The sequence below is a fragment of the Lagopus leucura genome, unplaced genomic scaffold (assembly GCF_019238085.1).
Source record: "Lagopus leucura isolate 7727_CA_CO unplaced genomic scaffold, USGS_WTPT01 Super-Scaffold_100157, whole genome shotgun sequence".
In the NCBI taxonomy this organism is placed as follows: domain Eukaryota; kingdom Metazoa; phylum Chordata; class Aves; order Galliformes; family Phasianidae; genus Lagopus; species Lagopus leucura.
In genome coordinates, this window is record NW_024962334.1 from 9,202,409 (window position 1) to 9,222,971 (window position 20,563).

Consider the following 20,563-nt stretch of genomic DNA (forward strand, 5'->3'; position numbering starts at 1 on the left):
ACTTAGAGAGTGAACATCATTGGCATTTCTTGAATGTAAAACTATACTTTTTTCATCTTTGAGCTCTACTCTATATGTGTTGCTGTTTCTTAAAAAAAAAAAAAAGAGCTTTCCTAATTATTTGCCATCTGTGGTTAAACACCACGGCAGTGGCAGCGCTTTTCTGAAAATAATCTGTATCAACTGTAGAAAATATCCTCCACAGTTTTATTTGGATCCTCAGCTGGCTTCCAGCTAGCAAGTCAGGGTAGATGCAGTGGAATTCAAATAGGAATACTAGCAGCAGAATGTTTTAAATATTAGTAGGTGAAGACTGAAGGAACAGAAAGAAGATAATTGTGAGTGCCAAAAACAGTAACAGTATCTCAGAGCTACTTATGAATTTGGTTCAGTTATGATTTAGTCAAGATACTGTGTTTATCTTTCCTGTTATTTCTGAAGTCTCAATCTTCTGGTGGGACTAAGCAGGACTAAAGCAACATGTTTAAGGTTTTTCATCCATTTTGGCTTTCTTCCTGTCCAGACAGATTAGCAGAATCATTTACTTCTCTGCCCATTGCCACCTCTTCCCACTCCCCAACAAATCTATTGTGTAGAGATTCTTCTTCTGAAGAATTTCCACTGAAAACTGCTGTCCTAGAGGAGGTTGAAGAGAATTAGCTAAATTCAGGGTTGTTTTTTTTTGTTTGTTTATTTTTGTTTAAATGAGTAAGTACGTTTAGCATAAGAAGTTAGGCCATTTGAGGTTTTTCTGCTTTTCAAAACAAGGCATCCAGGGACGTAGTCTGTAAGGTTCAGTTGGTGGTCTGTGGTATAAGCACCTTTTAAGAAGGGCAATATTGACATGTTAGCTGTGCATTTTGTAGCACCCTTTTAGGATAACTACTTTTGTACTTTGTCCATAATTATATTCAGCCAAGGACAGGTCCTGTAACTGTGTTTTACTTCCTCAGCTGTTCCTGAGGCTGGAGATGGAGATACGATTGAAGATCTGAAGAATCCTGTATGTAGAGATCCTGAAACACCCGTTAAAGATCACTTGATCCCCACCCCGCAGGCTCCCAGCATTGCATTCCCACTGGCTAACCCTCCTGTGGCACCACAGCCCCAAGAAAAGGTTTGACATTTGAAGAAATGCTCATGATTGTATGTGTTCTAAAAGTGTAGCTGTACTTTAAGGGCTGCTCTGAAAGTAATGCCTCCTGTGTTATTATGTTTGCCCATAACATCAGAGGCAGATGTTGATGGTATGGCAGTAGAGGTTAAATGTTCCCAACAGTATTCCATTACATGTTGTTGCCATGTGACAGATGGCAGTAGGGATGCAGTCTGACACAATGGTGTCTGACATGCAAGTGCCTCTGAAGCAGAAGTGTGGCATTGAATTCTTTGGTGTGGAAAAAATGGCACCCATTGACATCCATCAATGCTTGCTGAATGCTTATGGAGACCAAACAGTGGATGTGAGCACAATGAGTTGGTGGGTGGTGCATTTCAGCAGTGGCAACAGCATCCATGTGAAGTGCACTGAGAGGAGCCCTGTGGAGAGGAAGTTGGGGGTCCTGGTGAATGAAAAGCTGGACATGAGCTAGCAGCGTGCTTGCAGCCTGGGATGCCATCTGTATCCTGATGGCCAGCAGGATGAGGGACGTGATTGTTCTCCTCTGCCTTTCTGAGGCCCCATCTGGAGTACCTTGTGTAGGCCTGGGGCCCCTAGCACAAAAAAAAACATGGAAGTGACAGAGCAGGTCCTAAAGAGGACGTGAAGATGATTAGAGGTCTGAAGCACCTCTTTTATGAAGATAGGCTGAAGGAGCTGGGCTTGTTTAGCCTGGAGAAGAGAAGGTTCCAGGGAGACCTCATTGCAGCCTTTTGCTGCTTTATGGGTGCTTATAAGCAGGAGGGGGAACTCTAGCCATGTTTGGATGATGGAAAAACATTAGGCCTGTATTTTGCAGATGGTATCTGGAATTTAGGCTTAAATGCCAACTGCCTATCTTTGTTCTGGACATAAACCTGGTTCAGAAATTTAATGTTGTGTAGTGAACTTGAAAGTAAGTAGGAAAAGTAGGCTTTTGCCTTCAGTGTATCATTTGTATATCAACTTCCAGCAGCAACCATGTGTCTTCAGAGGGCTGAAGTGCCACGTTAGTGAGTAAACTGTGGTGGAAGTATTTAGGGAGCCTTGGGAGTTAAAGAAAGCCTGAATGGATGAGGCAGTGTGATAGATGGATGATGGTTGCTTCATGTTGTCAGCTTGCCATTCAGAGAATATGGATTAGTTTTTATGACAGATTTATTCAGTTCTGCCCTAAAAAAAGGGGAACCAAGAGGATGTTAAGCAGGTGCTTAATGCTGATTTGATAAGATCCAGCTTTTGTCAAGTGATTGACAGATTTGGTTCTTCTTTTCCATGCTAAAAGAAAACTTAACATAAAAATAACCCAGAATTGCTTGCAGGGAAACAGTCAACTGTCAAACTAATCTTTCTGTAATATTTCCAAAATCTGTTGCTATATTTTCAGGCTGTTACAGAAGATGAGAAGGTAGATGAAGAACCAGAAAAATGCCGTAAATTTCAGCTGTCTTCTCTTAATCCTCAAGAAAGATTTGACTATTGCCATCTGATTGAGGAATTAGGTACCAGCTATTTGTGAAATGCATGCAATAGTGTGTGTTGTAAGCTGGGAAAAGAAAGGGCTTCTGTTAACGACACATCAGATCAGAGTTCTCAAATTTATGGTTTTCTGTGCTTGTGAGCAATTCCTTGAATATGTTATTATTATGTGAGTGATCAGCTTTGCCATAAAACAGCAATGGTTTTGTATTCTGGCAGTTTCTTTCAGCTGTCTCCACAACAGCCCCATTCTTTACTGTTGGGAGTATCTAGAATCTGCCGTCTTCTGGTGTCTCCCATTCCTGTCTCTGTTACACCACCACTTTTTCTTTTCCCAGAGTTCCTCTTTCCTTGCCAGCTTCTCCCTCATCACTTCAATCGTAATATTTTCAGTGTAAATCTGAGATTTTTAAAAAAATTCAAATAATTCTCACTTTGAGTGATCTTTTTGTGGTACAGCCTGAACTCTAAATAACTTGAATCGTATTAAATCCTCAACTCCAAGGCGGAATAGTACTTGAGAAACAGTGCTTTGATCCAAGTTGCACACACATCGTTGTGGGACATCCTCTTCGAAATGAGAAATTCCTGGCCTCGATGGCAGCTGGAAAATGGGTGCTTCATCGTTCCTACCTGGAGGCATGCAGAGGAGCTGGCTGCTTTGTTCAGGCATGTAACCTCGTTACTGAGAAACTAGAATGTTGCACTTTTTAATGTCTCGTGTGGCTGAACACTGGGATTTTTAGAGGCTCCAGTACCTCAGAAACTTTTGGCAAGCTCGTCTCTGAAAACAGGTTGCTGACCAAACCTGTGGGAAGTTTTTATGCATGGCCATGGTAATTACGTGCATTTAAGAGACATATCTCTAATTCTATCAGGAGCTGCTTTGCTCAGATAAAATTGATGCACAGAACTACACTGAGTTGTGATTTGTTCTGGATGTTTGGTTTGTTGTTTTTTTTATTACTTTCTGCTAGTAAAGTTGACAAGACTTCTTTGTAATTCATGCCTCTGATTATTCTAGGAAGAAGATTATGAGTGGGGAAGTGATTCCATACTTAATGTTTTGCCTGGGATCAATGTAAACCAGAAGAAGCTAGCGCTTGCAGCCATGAGGTGGAGGAAAAAAATTCACAAAGGAAGGCAAGAAACTGGAATTACTGAGGTATTGAGATGTGTGTTGGATGTAGGGTGTACAGTGTGGATGGCCAAGACTGTCACTGAGAAACCCAGAAGTTTCTCTGGCAGGAAAAATGAATCTGTTTTACTAAGAACAAAATGTCTTAGCTGGATATCTTCTAGTTAGTTGAGTAACCTTTTAGTGCTGATCTATTACATCTTAATCTATTCCTGAACCACCCACTAGTCATGCTGTTTGCAGAGCTAGACAGGTGGTTACTGATGTATGTAAGCATAATTCAGCCATTCAGATGCCTTTGTTTGTGCTCTAGCTGGGATTATCCCTTGGTTTTACCAGAAAATCATGGATGGTGCTGGCAGTAACTCTTAGAAATCCCTGCTGTGCCATACAGGTGAATACAGCTCACTGGAAAGCATTTTCCCATATCTAGCAATGGGTGAAATACTGTACTTCAAACAAGGCAGCAGTTGACACCTCTCCCAAAGCACCTTCTCTGATGTCTCATAGTGCAAGTTCTGCAGTTTTTCTGTGACATTTCTGAAGGTGAAACAGGAGCTCACCAAGTCCTTGTAGCTGCTCTCTCCAACCAGACATGAAAGTATTCACTGAAAGGTGGAAATACTGCCAGTGTGTCAACTGCATCAGTGTAACTCACGTGTATTTTATAACCTCCTTTAAATGAGTGTTAGTGAGAGAAAGTATGTCTCTTGCCTATTTGGAAATATATTGTGCTCTAAGTGCTCTTACTCAGCTTTGTAGCTGAGTATGTAATTGAGTACACAGGTTTTCTTAAGATGTTTGTTTCTTGTTGGTGTTGCAAGTGTTTTGAATAGAATGGTTCGCCTGCCTTCCGTGCAGGTGGAATGGCGTGGTGGAAAGCTGGTGGAGTGCGTGGTGTTTGCCTGATAGTTTTACACTGTGCTTTTTTTCTGCCTTTTACAATTTAGAAAAACAGATGATAGCAAATGTTTGTCTGATAGGTACACCTGAAAGAGGCAAGTGAGGGATCTGTGAACTTCATTATGGCTAAATGGAGTCTTTTATCTAGGGAGCGTTCAGTGGCTGGAAAGTGATCCTGAATGTTGACCACACCAAGGAAGCAGGATTCCGACGCCTTCTTCAGTCAGGAGGAGCAAAAGTATGTAGCTTTCTGGGAAAAAGAAAGTACACATTACTGGTTTTTTTTATCTTCTATTGTTTTGTTGAGTGTTCATTGTTACTTTTTAAGGTATTGGTATAATTTCTTAAACTCTGTGCAGGTTATTGTCTATGCTAGTAGTAGGGCCTAGCCAAAATTGCTCAGACTGCTGAGCACAGAATTTGTGGGCCCTGCTCTGATGAGAGGATTGGCTTTGAAAGGTAAAGATGGTGCAGAATGCACAGAAAATAGTATTTTGTTTTGTGTTGGTTTGATGGTTGAGTGCGTGTTTATAGGTCATGAGCTGCATTTATCTCCCATAGGGGAAGGAACAAAAAAATTAATAGCTTTTGTCTCTCGTGTTTTAATCTGTAGGTGTTCTCTGGTCATTCTGTGTCTTTCTTCAAAGAAGCGACTCATCTCTTTGCTGACTTCAGTAAGCTGAAGCCAGATGACACCAGGGTGAACGTAGCAGAGGCGGCAGCCCAGGGAGTGAACTGCTTGAAGCCAGAGTACATTGCAGACTTCCTCATCCAGGTGTGTGTTGTGCAGGCAGGACAGGGCAGGCCCTCACCTCCAGGAGGTCACTAGGAGCCTCTGCCAGAGCAAGGAGCTTGCAAAATATTCTAGATGTGTGTGCGCAAAGCTCATTTTATTAATTTTACACCTTAGAAAACAACTGAGCAATTTCTTTGTTCTCAGAAGATCCTCCTTGAGCTAAGCAGCTTTTTTTCCCTTTCCTCTATTGAAGGATCCACCTCCCCCAATGGAGTCTTACTGCCTGCCGGAAGCTGAGCCTTGCTTCCAGAACAGCAAAGAACTTGGGACTGGATTATCCCAGAAAAGAAAAGCACCGGGAGAAATGAGCAGAGTCAAGCGATCCAGAATGCACTGAGAAAGCTCTGTGCTTTTAAGTTGTACATTTTATATATTCGTATTTATATTTTTTCAACCTCACCACAAAAATTAAAAGCTTTGAATCTCACTTCTCATTTGTCCTGAGATTAAAATAGGTTTACAGTAATAGGGAAGATCTTTTTGGTTACCGATGCTGTTAACGATTTGGTTTAGGGACAGCACTGTATAATAAATAAATACTTTGAGATGCTCAGCACACTTTATGTTTGTTTTGGTAGGGAAAACACCACTTGATGAGAATGCCATTGCCATGGATGGTCATTCCAGTAGTGGACTTATATGTTGAGTATTTCCTCTTGGTTTTGCCCCAAGAGAAAATACCAAAAGAGAAACTAGATTTAAAAAAACAAAACCCAAAAAAAGATTATACATTTTAGTAGTAAATTATTCCATAAAAAACTTTAAGTTTTTGCCATTCCAAATATTAACAAATGTGTTAGTGAATGCCAGTTGTACCACTGCATCTCTGTCTTGCTTTGGGGTCACATACTGAAGATAACGCTGTTTACTAATGCCTTAAATATCAGTTTGGAATTAACTTTGCATTGCACTGGTGATGTTGCTTTGGGATTTTATATAGGTAATGGGAAGTAGGAGACAAGAACAAGGGGCTGTAGGGTATTTTTGTTGTTGTTGTTTATTTTTTCTCCTTTGCTCTCAGAAAATGCTGCTATGGAAGGGTAGTGCTACTATTGGCATTTCACAGGTAAGCTTCAGAGATGTCCAGGAGCCACACAAGTCCTGTGAGTACTGTGACACAAGGGGCTGGACAGAAGGGCAGACTTGGTACAGTGGGCTTCTGAGTGTGAGCAGCTCTCCAGGTATTTCTTCAGCACTCTTCTGAAGATTTGTACAGCTGCAGACAGTGCCCAAGTGGACACTTGCAATGCAAGAGCCTGGGCTGTCACATAGGCAGGGCACAAGTGAAGCAAAGAGGATGGCAAGAAAACTTCTGTCCCAGGTCTTGAACACCACAGTGACAGCGTGCTGCTGTCAGATCACAAGTGCCTGCTGTCATTGCTTGGAGTCACTGGACAGATGAACACAAACAGACAAACCTGGAGGTATAATTCAGTTGCTGCTGTTAAGATAAATTTATTTTCTTCAGCTTTCTTTACAGGAAACATCACAAAAGTGCTTTACAGAGTTTGATACCATTACTCTAACATGGGACAAAAGTAGAACAGAGGTGTGAACTGCACAGTCAGAAGTTGGCATATGCAGAAACCATGAGAGGGAAACCAAGGTAAAAAAAACTACTGCCAAAAATATATATATACATAGCTTAGGTTTTGAACTTAAATTATTACTATAAGGACATATAAATATACAGGCACCAGTAGGTTCCTGTGTTAACTGTGAAGGGCCGCATAGTGATCACCTTCTGTTCGCTGTGCTGGATGGGCTCCTGGCCATCCCTTTTTCCAGCCAGACGGTATCCTCCTTTCTTTTGTACTGCTGTAAGAACTCAAAGGGCTTTATCTTTGTTACTTCAGGTTGGCTCTAGTGCTGAGGCATTCCTGTACATTGCTGAAAGTAAATTCCGTTTCATATTTTCATTTATAGAGATGACCTCTTTGCCGTTCTTTGCTGTGTCGTCTTGTTATTGAACCAAACCAAACACCCCCTGTAGGCTGGACCATGCTCCTACTGCCCAGGCGAGGCAGTTACGCTTGAACTAAAAAGTTACCAGTCACACAACTTCATTCCTTCTTATAGCTCATCTGTTTTACTGCAACCAGTGCTACTCCTTTCATTTTGCTGCATTATGTTGGAATGAGCTGTCATGGAGCCTTTGAGGATCTAGACATCAATTCTTCAGCACTCAAGAATATTGTATTTATTTACTAAACATTTTGCAGCAGCAGTTGAGCTGTGTACGTGGTGCTAGAGCCTAGACTGGTGATGTACAGCATGATCCTGACTCATGGATTCTTGCTTATGGAACTGCTCTCTCAGTAAATGCTCAGTGAGGTACCTGGCTCAAGGTCCTTGGTAGGATAATAATACAGCTCAACAAAAGAAGGGGATATCATAGTGAGGAAAGAGTGGTGCTGTGGTTTGAGCTGCAGGAAAGCAAATCTCTAAAAAAAAGCCATGCCAACTTACAAAGCCAGTTTGCCTTCTACCTAAATTCCCAGACTAAAGATGCAGTGCAACCAGCAAGAGCTCATCAGCCCTGAGGGGTACAGAGTGGTTAAGTAACACAAGAGGCATAGGGCCAACGTGGGGATCCACACAGTGGCAGCAGCATAGCTGCTCCACCTCTGCTTTCAAACTGGGATGGGAGAAAAACTTCACCTCCACCCTACAGACTTGATACAGTCCCCAGCAGCCACTACTGTAAGCACTATAGGTAGAACACCTAAATAAGGTATCATCCTGTCAACCACAGATTATTGTTAATAGCAGAAAGCAGCTGTTTTGTATGACAAATAATATAATATATATAATTATATAATATATAATATAATATTCCAATGCTGAGAGAGTACAGCTCCTAAGAGGCAAGCATACATCCAAACAGTCTGAGTCTTCTTCCATCATACCACCTCCACTCTATTCCTAACTAACTGTCACATTCCTGGTAAATGCAATTAGTACTTAAAGGCTGAGCATTACTTATAGTTGTATGACCTTTAACCTACAAGATGAGAACATAAAGAGATGAAACAAGCCACAACGACTAAGCCTGCCCCTGTGTTGCTGCACTACCTTCATGTCAAACATCTAATTTCAGTGTCCAGTTAAGTACTGCACTGGTTGCATTACAGCAAGCATGCCTGAGCACTCGCTGGTCAAAGCAAGGAATGAATATGCTTGCTTCATCTCTGCCATGAACAAAGGAAAGAGTAACACAGAAATTTAAGTTTGCCATGGGCTTTGTTCTCTTGTGCTGGGTTCTGGCTGCTGGGAGATCTCAAATCAAGTTTTAATGAAACAGCACAAGTGACAGGAATATGGAGCAACTCTACTGAAACCCATAAATTTATGCTCCTGGAGATCAGATTAACATACATTTTACCTGCTTAGCAATGTCTTTGCTCTCATTTATCAGCCGTATTTATGGTTCGAATCATTTTGTTATTGTACATATTCTGAAAGATACAGAACAAATGGTTTGTTTAAATTAAAAGAAAATGCAACATTTTAACTAATGCTCCTCTGCAATCACAATATTTGAAAGAAAGCAGACAGTTACAGCTTGATGACTTCAGTGCTGTAACAACTGAGCTAGAAGGAAAATGTCTTTATAGAAGGTAGACAAGAAAAGGTCAAATTGAGTAAAAGACAGGAGCAAGTCATGCTTGTCACTGATAAGAATAGTGAATTACATACATGACACCGAAGACTTCTGTATATACGATGGCGAAATCCAATGCCTATAGAAAATTAACAGGTTTGCCAGCATTAGGGAAAGTGGTGATTGCCAGGATAAGCTAACTTGTAAACCTGGCAAAGAGCAGAAAGTAAAGGTCAACAGAAAAAACAAAAGGCAGTGAGTAGTGGAAAGGCTTTAAACCACTCATACATGCTCTGGTGGGTTCTGAATTAGTTGTGATCTTTCAAGGGGACGATCTAGGCATCACCATGGCAGCTCAATGAAGACATCTACTCACTGTGCAGTCAAGAAAGCGAACAGAACAGTATGGAAAAATATTACAGCGTAAATTTCAGCTGGGAGAGGCAGTAAGAACAAGGCAGCTTATTTGTAAAGGGAAAGAATAGATGATGAACGTCTTAGAATTCTCCTACCTACCATATAACAGAACATTCCTCAAGGCCACTTTAAGCCTGTTACCAGTCTGTTGACCTCACTGCTGCATGAAAAATGCCACTCATCACCCTAAGTACATAAAAAAATCCTCCTATGTTTTGCTTTAACATTCATCATTCACCTAGTAGAACATTCCCCCCAAAGGAAATGCAGTAGTCTGTTGAAATCTAATAGTAATCACTTCTGACACAGAATCCTCACTGCTGATACACATTAGCAACTGTCTTAGAGCTGCCATAACGATAAAACATCAGTAAGAGAAATAGCTGCTAGGCCTCATCTCTCTGTCCAGTCCCACCAGAGGTCTGATTTGTCAGCACGCATGCCACCATTGTGTTCTCTACTGCTATTTGGAGCCCTGCTGTAAAAGCTGAGCAATGAACCTCGAAATCACCAGCAGGCAAAGGCATATTCATAACAACTATTTCTTCATGCTCCTCCCACTGCACTTAACTGCTAGAACAGCAGAAATAGTAAATAGAGCAAGCGTCTCGTCTGCATCTGTATTCCTCTCCCTAGCTCTTCCTCTGCTTACTCCCAGTTCTGAACCATGTCACCCTGCATCCTGACACAGCTACGTGCCTTCATGAGTGAACAGCTCTAGTTTCTAGCAATTTGAGCAAGCCTTAGAACAGCCACATGACAAGAGACGGCTCTGAGCAGAACTTTATTTCAGCCACGGGGTTTACAAAATACAGCAATACTGATTTTGATGTATTCCATGTAAAAACTGAAAGCCTTATATTAAGACACCATTTGGGTTTCACAGTTAACCAGAGAGGAAATGCCTGTTAGGGCAAGGTTCAGGCTGAGCACTATGACCATGCTTATTAAAATAACCATCTAATTATGTAATACTTGACTAGAGCATGGGTTACGTTCTGTAAAAATAAGTTCTCTCCAGAGTAGCATGAAATACTATCATGAAAGCTAACGTAAGGATGTTTTATAACGATTTTCTGTCCTTCCGCAGCACCAGAACTTCCTCTAAGAACACCTCCGGCCTCACAGCACCCTTGTGAGGTATTTTTTGCACAGCTGGGGAAGCTGAGGCAAAGTGAAACCAAGTTACTCCAAGTTAACACAGCAACTCAGAGGGAAACTAAGGCCAAACCCCACTCTCTTGGCCCTGCACGCTGGCTTCAGAACATTTGCTTCTTTCCACTGCATAAGGTTGTATGATGATGATGACACATTTCCATTCCTGCTTTTGAGATGCACTTTTTCTGGTGATTTATTAATACTGTGGTGCATTTTTAATACTTATATGAAAGCTTGCTTCCTAATAAGACCACTGTACTATCTTGGAATTTGTCCTTTCCTGGTTCCCTTTCTAGGTAAGCGATTACACACAGCCTCATACCAAGGCTGAACTCCACCCTCTCTCTGGGCAGAAAGAAACAGGACGCTCTCTCGAACTATTGAACTTGAAATACTTCTGCTGAGTTACAGGGATTCATCACTTCTGAAAGCAGTGCTGATCTCTGCAGCACTGTCCTTCCTACCCAAGTGCTCACGCTCCGTTCCCTGCCTCCTGCTGTGCATTCAGTACTGCCACGTAGCATAAAGCCTCCCTATTCCTTCTCATGTCTCTCCTGGTGTTATACTTAATTTCCATCTTCTCTTCTTATTATAAGATTATTTTCTATTCTGCTTCCCACAGAACATGGTGAAGCTACATCTGTGCTTTAGAAGCCAAGCTATAATACATGAAAATTACCTTAACCCAAACCAGTTCTGTTGTCTTCTGTCTTTTCCCATCTGCTACAGCTTGCAGCTTCTTATGTTATAGCCAGACTAAAATGACTTTTTGGTTTTTCCTGAATAATGTACTGGCAAACACGTCCGATTTTCTGCTCCCTTTTACACACTTGCTTTCTGAATCCAAAAACCACATGCAAGTCTAACACTGCTTGAGCAGAGTTAAATATATTTATTGCAAAAGCAAACTCCATGATGTGAAGTCCTATCGATTTTGTATCATCTCCCTGACCTAAACTGTATACAAACCTTTGCCTTGTTGTGGTGAAAATCAACAGATAATCAAACACTAAAAAAAAAAAAAAAACCCTCAGCCCCTGTAACATCAGATTTCTAACACAGTTTGTGCTTTTAGTAATTCAGCTATTCCTAAGCTTAAGAGTAACCTTGGACGTGACTGCTACAGCTAACTGCAAAGACAGAACTGAGGCAGCAGGAGAGGGCCACTTCTCAGCAGTTCCCTTTACCTGTGGGTAAGATAAAGCACAACTGAACCAGTGAGGGGCAAAGCAGGGGCAACAACGAAACTGATCCTCTCCTCCATTTCTCATTAGCTCAAGCACGTACATATGCCAGACCCCTGCAACAGGCACTTGGGAAATCCAACTTTTTGTTTTGTTTTAAGTAGCAAAAGCTAAGCAATCTAAGCACTGCACCACCAAGAACCACAGATGTGAACTGCTCCTTTCCCAATAAGTAACACACATATGCATGTTCTCCTACCAAACTACGAATTTTATGGCCTTAATAAGTTACAAAGGTGGTTTAAAGAAAAAAATAACAACAAAAAAAAGTAACATCAAACATTCAAAATGGACATTAATAATCCACAACTAAAGCATGTTACGTGTTATGAAGTTCCTGTAGCACTACACAACACTTTACCAACTGGTATTAAGCAGCTCACATTCACAACTGACAATCCTTCATTTGGAGCAGAAGCCTTCCAGAAGCACTCTGAAGGAATGAAGGCTGGCATTTTTTGCATGCCTCCAATGAATGCATCAACAAAGCAGAAAGTGGGGTTTCCTCAGTCTCAAAAGCACACTGTGCTTCTAGAGTACTGACTTTCAAAGCGTTAGGAATGCAGAAGAGCTAACTGTTACAAGGAAGATACTGACAATTGGTATTTTGATAGTTGCTAGCAATGGTATTTAACACAAGAAACACTAAAGGAGCCTAACATTCTGTACTGCAGAAGTCTGCTGCGATTTTTTTTCCTTCTTCCCTTTTTATGCCTCCAGAGGGAATCTGGAACGATATGCTTAGGAAAAGAGCCCTGAAATAGTTCGCAGTAGCAGATGGACTCCTGTGAGGCTGCTAAACAGTAGAAAAACGAGGCTTTTCATTCCTTAGCTTAGCAAAGCCAGCTTAAGTGAAAATCACAAAGCATCATTCACATTCAATCCAGTCTCAAAACAGCACTATGCAGTGGCAATCAGAAGACACTCTGACAGGTGGCCAACTAAGCTGCTGTGTTAGGATTCACCTTGATGTGCACTGCTGTAAGCTGCTGGACATGGTCCACCTGAGCAGAACGCTGACTACCCACTGCATGGTTTGACCATTAAGATTTAAGATCCAAATGCAACATGCTTGCTCAGCTATCGCAGGAGTTATGCTAGGGTAAGCTACAACTGAAGGTAAAGATTCATTACACTCCAGAATCCATGTATATTTCCATTTTATTTCATTTTAAGCTGTTACAGGGTTTTCTTAAACTGCCAGAGGTCATGCCCAAAAACTCAAAGATGGTACAATGGACAGTCTCATCTACCCTTCGTACAGTAGATTAGAACTTGATTCATGTGCATTGGCGACTTCAATCGCTTTAGAGAATCAGGAAAAATGTTTTAAGATTTCACATTTCTACCACATCAAGTGACGTGCCCATTTACCATGAATTCCACAGAAATCTCGAGTGACACATCAACAGTTTTGCTGGCAACAAAGTATTTTCAAGGAAGATACATGGCTAAGAGCTCAAGGTATTGGTATCAGTCTTTCAGCCGGGTGGTTTCCCAGGTCTCTGACTGAAGAGAGTCTCTTGAGCCCTCTCTTTAATAGCAGCTTCTAGCAGAAATTTTAAAGACTTAACTTTGCAAGAGCAAAGCCAGTTTTAGTCTGTGCGCAGAAGAACCAGGTGAAACCCTGCCACAAAGTCAACAGCAAAATTCCCATTGGCCTCAGAGAAGTAATTTAAAGCAAGTCAGCAGTTAGACAAAAGGAACCCAACTACGCATAATTCCCACGCTATCATCATCCTCTGCAAATGCACAGTACTCCCACGCAAGCAAGCAAGTTTTGGTTTGTTCCCTTGTTTCTCTTGCCATTGGCAACTCTTAGAGATGTTGGGTCTTTTTTTTTTTATTATTTTTTGGCATTTACTCTGAGAAACATCAACACTGGAGCATGCCACTACCGTACTTCATTTTCCTTCTGGCATAAGAGAAAAAGTTACAGCAGAACACTTTTGGTACACGTCAGGTTTTGCTGACTGAACCAGTTATGGGCAATGTCCTGCACTCTTAGTGTATCAGTGCCGTTTTGCCTACCTTCACTAAATTAATTCAGAAATGACAACGACTTAAAGAAGTCACTGCCTTCTGTTCTTACCCAACATTCTGACTTTATTAAATACCACTTATGAGTTTCAGTTTGAGGATTTCTGCCTCAAAAAGCCTGCAGGCTTCACCAAACTAGTCAAGCAAATAAGGCTTATCAAGCATAAGTCATCCCTCTGTACAACAAGTTATTTGGTTATTAAGTAACCACTGCCCTTTAACAGACAAATACCCATTCTCAACAAATCTGGTATTACTATTGCCATGTACCTCACATTTTCTTTAAGATGACAAATTCGAAAGACTGCAGTTGGAGTCTGGATACCTCTGTGTCAAATCAAAACCCTTAGTGCCTTAGGGTGAGAAAAACAAACTTCATGATAAAAAACAAAACAAAATAAACCCTATTTCACTATAATATTTCACTGTCATTTAAATACACTGTAATTTGATATCAGAAACAAGGAAGGCATTTTTTTTTGGTGGAAAATAGAAAAAAAATGCTTAGACAACTGTGAAAATGGCTAATACAAACAGACCATTCAAACCCATCAATCCTCCAATCTGATACTGAACGAGTTTTAATTTGTTTCACCGTTGCTTCAGTACAGCTATCTAAAAAGGTAAACAAACTACAGCTCTGTGTTATACTTGGGTAGCATGGGTGGTATGGTATGCTCCAGAAGTCCCTGGTAGGCTATGGCTACACATGACAGGATTCCTCGCAAGGGGAACAGGATAGGTTTTTCGTTAAGGTCACTTAAATCTTTGTTATAGCAAATTGGAACCAAATGGCTGACTTCTGCAGGATTTCTGACAGGAATCCAGTAGAGCTGGTTTCAAGTTTCAGATGGCCACTAAAACAGCTGTAACCTTCTCTTCCAGAAGTTGTGATCCACATGGTGTCCACAATGAGTGCAGCAAGTCTGAGGTAGTCAACCTTTACGAAGGCTCAGTATCTGAACATAAAAAGATTTTGAAATGACCACTGGCTGTAGGTATCTTTCTGAGCAATTAAAGAACACCGATGACTCTCGTTCAATCATTTACATTAATGTGCCCCATATCCAATGGAGAAGTTGTAACATACGCTTCCACAGTGCAGGAGAACCGATCGCTTATGTCAAAGTATTCTGCACTTGCTGCAGCAGATCCAGCAGAAATAAGGTGGCATGTTCATCATAGCCGTTAGCTGTAGTTTAGTTACCTTAGTAGAAGGGTTACCAAAAAAGCATTCCTTAATTGTAATGTGTGTGCAGCTCTACTGATCCCCAAGCACAGCATACTGGTTGTCTAGCTGAAGTTTAAGTGCCTGGTTTTTTGAGACCTCATCCCTACCTCTAGTTTTGTGTTTTACTACTTCAAAGCTCTTCTCCATTTCTTTATCCCTATGGGAAAATAAATGTAATCAGTAAGTATCACTAGCTTGTAAATTTTTAGTTGATTTCCACCCCATTCCAACAAAAACATTATATTATGAACAGAAAACACTAAGGTCTAGAGTTTTAACAGAACAAACGTTCCCAAGCAAATCTTGTAAAACCTGTTTGCTAGAATCAAGCTTATCTTCAACTGCAATTCAGGTTACACTATACATTTCAATATTAACGTTCTCTAAAATAAATTCAAGTACGTTTATGAAAGATAATGTTTTGAAAACGGAAATCCATTCACTTTCTGGAATACACATATTTCCACCTTTGCCCAATTTGCACCACTCAAGCCCTAATGCACATCTCATTTGCCAAGTAGACAAAGTCACACCAAAACCAGAAGGAAACAGCTCCAGCAAGGCTGTGCTGATCAATATCACATCGAGAAGTCAAAACACCAAGCAAATGAAATAAATATCAGGCTATTTATCTTCCTTTACTTAAGTTACCTTCACATCTCTGATGAGAAGGAAGCATGCTCAAGACATTCTAATTGTTTTTCTGACAACTGATATCAAAGATCCTCATCGCAGCTGGCATCTAATGAAATCAGTTGCTGTCAAGAGCAAAAACATTCTACTTGGAAAAATCCCCCAGCAAGTCAATTAAGTAGCTGGGAATCTTGTTTGGCTCTCTTACTGGGCACCATCCTATACAAGTTATCTCAAGGCAAGCTCTTCCTAGAGTTAGAGAAAATATAGTTAAGAGCTTTCCCATCTCTTTGCCAAAGAGACTGATTTTTTTCAGTTCTTTCTCTGTGGAAAGATTTGGGCTTAATCATTGTAACAACATAAAAACACAGGTAAAAATCTTTCTCTCAAGGAATGAATGCAGTGTACTTACTTTCGACTGTCTACAAGCTTGGCAGTAGACTGCAGTGATGGAAACTGTGTATCACTATAGATTTCAGGTGGTCCTTGCTGTGCCCTCCGAGGCCTGCCACCCTCCCTGGCACCGGGCGGCCTGTATACACCACCAGTCTGAACTGGCTCTGGGGGTTCTGTAACTAGTTATAGGAACAACACGGAGACAACAGGGTAAGTGTGCATTCATTATGGAAAAAAAACAAGAGAAAATTACCAAAACCCCACCACCACACATACACAGAAAGAAGAACCTTACAAGCACGTCGCTACATTTTTTAAAACTTGGGAAGCAAATATTCCACATGAGGCATTTTAATTTTATCTATACTCAGTAGTTGAATTGAAATGCAGCTTTGGCATTTTGCTCCCCAAAGTTTAGAGTCTCAATCTCTAAGAATACCTTTATTTGGGTTTTTTGGTTGGTTTGTTTGCAATATATTAGCAGCTTGCATTCGAAACTTGAGATCTAAACATGTAATTACGTACTTGCCAAATCTCATTTACAGCACCTCTCCATATGCTGAAGGGAACACTCAAGTAGCTTACATTTAAAGGTAAAAGCCTACAAACACATTTTTTTTCCCCTTCTACAGGTACAAACACATCCACCGATACTAAGAATTGAAATTAAACAATTTAAAGTCTTCACCCAGTAAAATAATTCATTTTGCAATGTCATATTCCATGTACCCTAGGTCTGATTTGAAAGAACTACAGTGTGCTATTAATGACTGAGCCCTACTCAGGAAGTGAAACACTAAGCATCAGATACAGGCTGACCACCCACTTATCACCAAAGCAATATTTTTTGACCCACAGAAATGCCTTCAACTGATTTTCTGCAAATTATGAAGTCGAGGGAACTAATTTAAAAATAATTAAAAATGAGATGCTGTCCATCCTCCCCACTTTGAAGCCTGAAATAAAAAAAGACAGCTGCCATGTTTGCTGTAATTATCTGACAGCTTTATCAACTCTGTTCCCCAGAAGCCCTCACAGGAATAGGAACTACTCCTTGCACTCTGCCTTCTCAGTAGCTCAATTCTTACTGGTACAATCAACAACCAAGTCACATTTACCAATTGTTTCAACAACAGGTGCTGGTGCAGGAGCTGACTTGTTCCAAGGACCAGATGATCTGTCTACAACACCACTGGTTTCCTCCCAGTTGTCACTAGGTTCTTCTCTTTTTTCACTTTCATCATCTTCCTTTTCACTGTAAGAGATAAAATGAAATGTATTACATGCTAAATACTACTAATCAAGAAGTCACTACATCCTCCTTCCCGTCCTTCCCCCCCCCCCTTGAGTACTTTGTATCTCGTTTTCAGCTAAAACATCTCCTGAGCTGGATAATCAACAGCCTCCAGTGGGTTTGTCCTCCATCTGCTTGTCCAGTCCACCCTTCAGTCTGCAAACTAAGTCATTACAAAATCCCCTGACAGAAAGTTCCACGTGCCTGAAAATACACCAGTGTCAAAAGCATTCAGAATGCTGGCCTTTGTCTGGAAAAGCACAGCACTCGCTTTTCAATCAGCAGAGCAGCCCACTTGGTACTTGTCCATTCAGACACGTTGCTTATCTGCTCTGCCACTCTGATGGTATGGAGAGCTTGTGGACCAGAAACCTGTAAACAGCCTAGGACTAATTGCCTTCAAAGAGGGGAAAAAATTGATAATGAAGCAGATCAATGCTGAAGCTTATCAGTACTTGAAAGATCACATGATATTTTCAGCCTAAAACTGTGGTCATTAAAATCCTTTTTCCAACTTGATGAAACCTTTTTATTAACCAGAACAGATTGAAGAAGACTTACTTTGGATCAGACTACAGGAAGAATCTAATGAAAAAGCAAACAAAGCATCTTGGATGAAGCTCACAAGTGCAGTCCTGTGGGTCTCATCACAAACTCATGGTTTTATCAACTATATTTTTGTACTCTTTAAACAGAAATGCAAGCATTCAGGAATTTGCTCCAGACTGACTCAGATATCCTTACATCACGCAAGTGATTCAGGAGGAATTACCTGGCATTACTCTCAGAGAAATTCCCCTTCTGTTATCTTTACATAAGTGGAATTTTAAGTACTTGGAGAAAACTTTAAGCCTCAAACAAAAGAGAGGCCCAAAACATCAAAATGACAGATAGCCTAAGCTACCCCACAGCAATCAGACCTACCTAGCTGAAACATATCAAAGCTCCCTTTAATCACACTCTGGGGAGAAAAAACAGTTCTTTGAAACACGCAAGGATCAGTCTGATGGGGAAGAAAGGGGAAAAAAAGTAGTACCTTATTTGCATCGACTGAACTCTAAGACCACTATAATCAATTTCTTCTTTTTGTTCAAACTCTTTCCAGTCATCCTCTTCCTGAAAGAGAGAAAGAAGCTGTTACCATCTTTCTACCAAAGGGTGAAGAGATGATAGCCAAGATAATACAAAGAAAACTAAAGGCGAATACGCAGCTCTGTGGCAAACCAATCTGTGCACCACTGCCAACAAGGAAAGAGATCCCACTCTTTCCTCCCGACTTACTGCACATTCTCATAATGTGCCTGTGAGTTAATTTTAACTGATTTTAACTCACTACAACAGTCACAAAACGCCCCAGCAAAAATAGGCATTCAAGTGAAAGATAACCACATCAGCTTAGCAAAAAACTAGAAGAAAGGCAAGCAACACCAAGTAGGGAACAGAACTGTGCAATAGAGAGCTGTGAAATGCAGGGCAAGACTTCTCCCTTTTACTGAGCTTTTATGACAGCTTGAATGCTCATGAAGCTTTAGATTTACTTTTCCATCATATATTTCACAGGATACAAAGAACAAGGAATATCCTGAATCGCTTCTAGCCTCTGGGAAGGACATGGGAAGGTGGAATCCACCTGAGTGGAGCCAATTTTGTCCTTCAGCAGGTCCCGGTGTTATTAAAGTAGGGCTGAAGGAGACGAGAACAGATGAGCAGTTCTCCTTAGTCACAGGTTTGAGACACGCTGCCTAATTAGCAGTTACATACTTCCTGCGTTACACCGCTTTCAGCATGCATGCCAACGGCTCGGTGTCCTTCCAGTCGGGCAGCTAAGGACACAGCTCCTTTGAGGAGCCCTGCACACCACCGACCTGCAGCACAGGCTGCGACCTGCCCCGAAGCGACAGCAGAAGCGGCTTGGAGCCACCGCACGGCCTGTTAAGGACTCAGAGGCTTCCGCACACATGCGACTCCACAGCTCCGAGCTTGCAGACTTCTTATACCCCCATCTCCATGGAAACAGCACAGCTCCCAAATTAACGCACCTTTCGCATTTAAGGAACTTGATTTCCAACCCAAGCCACCAGAGCCGCGTTCACCGACAAGAAAAAAGCAAGAAGGTTTTCCGTCGCCCTTGCTCCAGCCAGAAAGCCGCGAGCACCCCAGCGTCAGCGACACGCAGTGCGAGGCCCCAAACGCCAGCTGCCAGCACTCACCTCGCGCTCTCACCGCCACCACCACCACCACACATCCCAAGCCCTCCCGGCAGCGGCTCCCCCAGCCAGGCTCCGCGCCCCCAGCAGGGGCAGCCCCGTGCCTCCCGCGTGGCCGCAGCAGGGCAGAGCCGCCCGCACCCCGCGTGGCCGAGACGGCGCCGCCCCGGCGCTCCCCCTGCCGGCAGGAAGGCGCCGCGGCCCCGCGCCCGGAGGCGGCCGTGCCCCTTCCCCCAGCGCCGCCCCGGGCCGCACCTTGCTTTTGGCGGAGCCGCCGCTCGAGGCGGTCGCCCCCGAGCCGCCGCCGCCGTCGGTCGGGCGGGATCCTCCGGCCGCAGCGGCCGCTCCGGCGGCGTTGGAGGCGGCGCTGGAAGCGCTGGAGGCCGTGGAAGCCGCGGCGGCGCCGCGGCCGCTCTTCTCCTTCCGTTTCTTCTTGTCCCGCTTGGCGAAGAAGTCGTCGAGGCTCCTCTCCTCGGTCTCCGCCATGGCGGCGGCGGGGCCGGGTGCCGCTCCTAACGGCGGCAGGAGGAGGCAGGAAGCGGCCGGGCCGACAGGTGCGTCCCCAAGCGCTTAGCGGCCGGCCGGGCCCGCCCGTTGCGCGGCGGCAGGAGGCTGCCGCACTCCACGCCGGTGGCCGCCGCTTGACACGGCACGAAGCGGAGGGGGCGCGGCTAGAGCCAGGGGGCGGCGTCTTCCGGCTGACGCGCCGCCGGGCGGGAGAGCGTGGGGCGGGCGGAGACTTCTGCGCGTGCGCCGAAGTCCCTCGGCCAACGAACGGCCGAGGAGGAAGCGCCCGCCGGCCAGTCGGAAGCCTCCAGGGCGAGCCGCTGACGTCGCGACGCTAGAATGCGTGGCGTGCGGGGAGGTGACGGCGCGGATGCCGAT

At 42.8% G+C, this 20,563-nt stretch overlaps 2 protein-coding genes and 1 long non-coding RNA gene across 13 annotated transcripts in view; 2 read left to right on the forward strand and 1 right to left on the reverse strand.

Annotated features, from left to right (window-relative positions):
- Window positions 1-11,829, forward strand: part of TOPBP1 (DNA topoisomerase II binding protein 1) — a 27,173-nt gene extending 15,344 nt beyond the window's left edge. For 4 of the 6 annotated variants that reach the window (XR_006181863.1, XR_006181860.1, XR_006181862.1 and 1 more), the window contains 8 exons: window positions 954-1,117; window positions 2,526-2,640; window positions 3,123-3,286; window positions 3,642-3,782; window positions 4,807-4,896; window positions 5,272-5,433; window positions 5,648-7,060; window positions 10,566-11,829. Coding sequence is in view for 1 of the 6 variants with exons in the window: in XM_042888858.1 (XP_042744792.1) it covers window positions 954-1,117; window positions 2,526-2,640; window positions 3,123-3,286; window positions 3,642-3,782; window positions 4,807-4,896; window positions 5,272-5,433; window positions 5,648-5,791 (980 nt within the window). In the remaining 5 variants the exon portion in view is untranslated. Of the gene's footprint in view, window positions 1-953; window positions 1,118-2,525; window positions 2,641-3,122; window positions 3,287-3,641; window positions 3,783-4,806; window positions 4,897-5,271; window positions 5,434-5,647; window positions 7,380-10,565 lie in introns of those variants that run through there. The other 2 variants (XR_006181861.1, XM_042888858.1) reach the window with 2 other exon arrangements.
- On the reverse strand, window positions 6,885-20,259 carry CDV3 (CDV3 homolog). Of its 6 annotated transcripts, none has more exons than XM_042888866.1 (6): window positions 19,934-20,259; window positions 18,508-18,587; window positions 17,296-17,432; window positions 16,194-16,356; window positions 15,256-15,305; window positions 6,885-14,876 (listed from the first exon to the last, which is right to left on the reverse strand). In XM_042888866.1, exons 1-6 carry the CDS (start codon window positions 20,162-20,164, stop codon window positions 14,860-14,862), a joined length of 678 nt encoding a protein of 225 aa, XP_042744800.1. In that variant the 5' UTR covers window positions 20,165-20,259; the 3' UTR covers window positions 6,885-14,859. The 6 variants fall into 6 exon arrangements, with proteins under 6 accessions (XP_042744800.1, XP_042744802.1, XP_042744803.1 ...); XM_042888867.1 differs by lacking the exon at window positions 6,885-14,876 and adding an exon at window positions 15,110-15,124; XM_042888868.1 differs by lacking the exon at window positions 15,256-15,305.
- The window catches only part of LOC122189574, a 52,745-nt gene continuing 52,239 nt past the window's right edge, over window positions 20,058-20,563 (forward strand). The window contains exon 1 of the long non-coding RNA XR_006181866.1: window positions 20,058-20,232. This is a non-coding gene — a long non-coding RNA (uncharacterized LOC122189574). The remainder of the gene's footprint in view (window positions 20,233-20,563) is intronic.

Coding starts and splice junctions, on each gene's coding strand:
- CDV3 (XM_042888865.1), bottom strand. CDS start 20,164: ATGGCGGAGACCGAGGAGAGGAGCCTCGACGACTTCTTCGCCAAGCGG. Junction 17,433..18,507: donor GTTCAGTCGATGCAAATAAG/GTACTACTTTTT, acceptor TATCTCTTACAG/TGAAAAGGAAGATGATGAAA. Junction 15,306..16,193: donor AAGCTTGTAGACAGTCGAAA/GTAAGTACACTG, acceptor ATTTTCCCATAG/GGATAAAGAAATGGAGAAGA.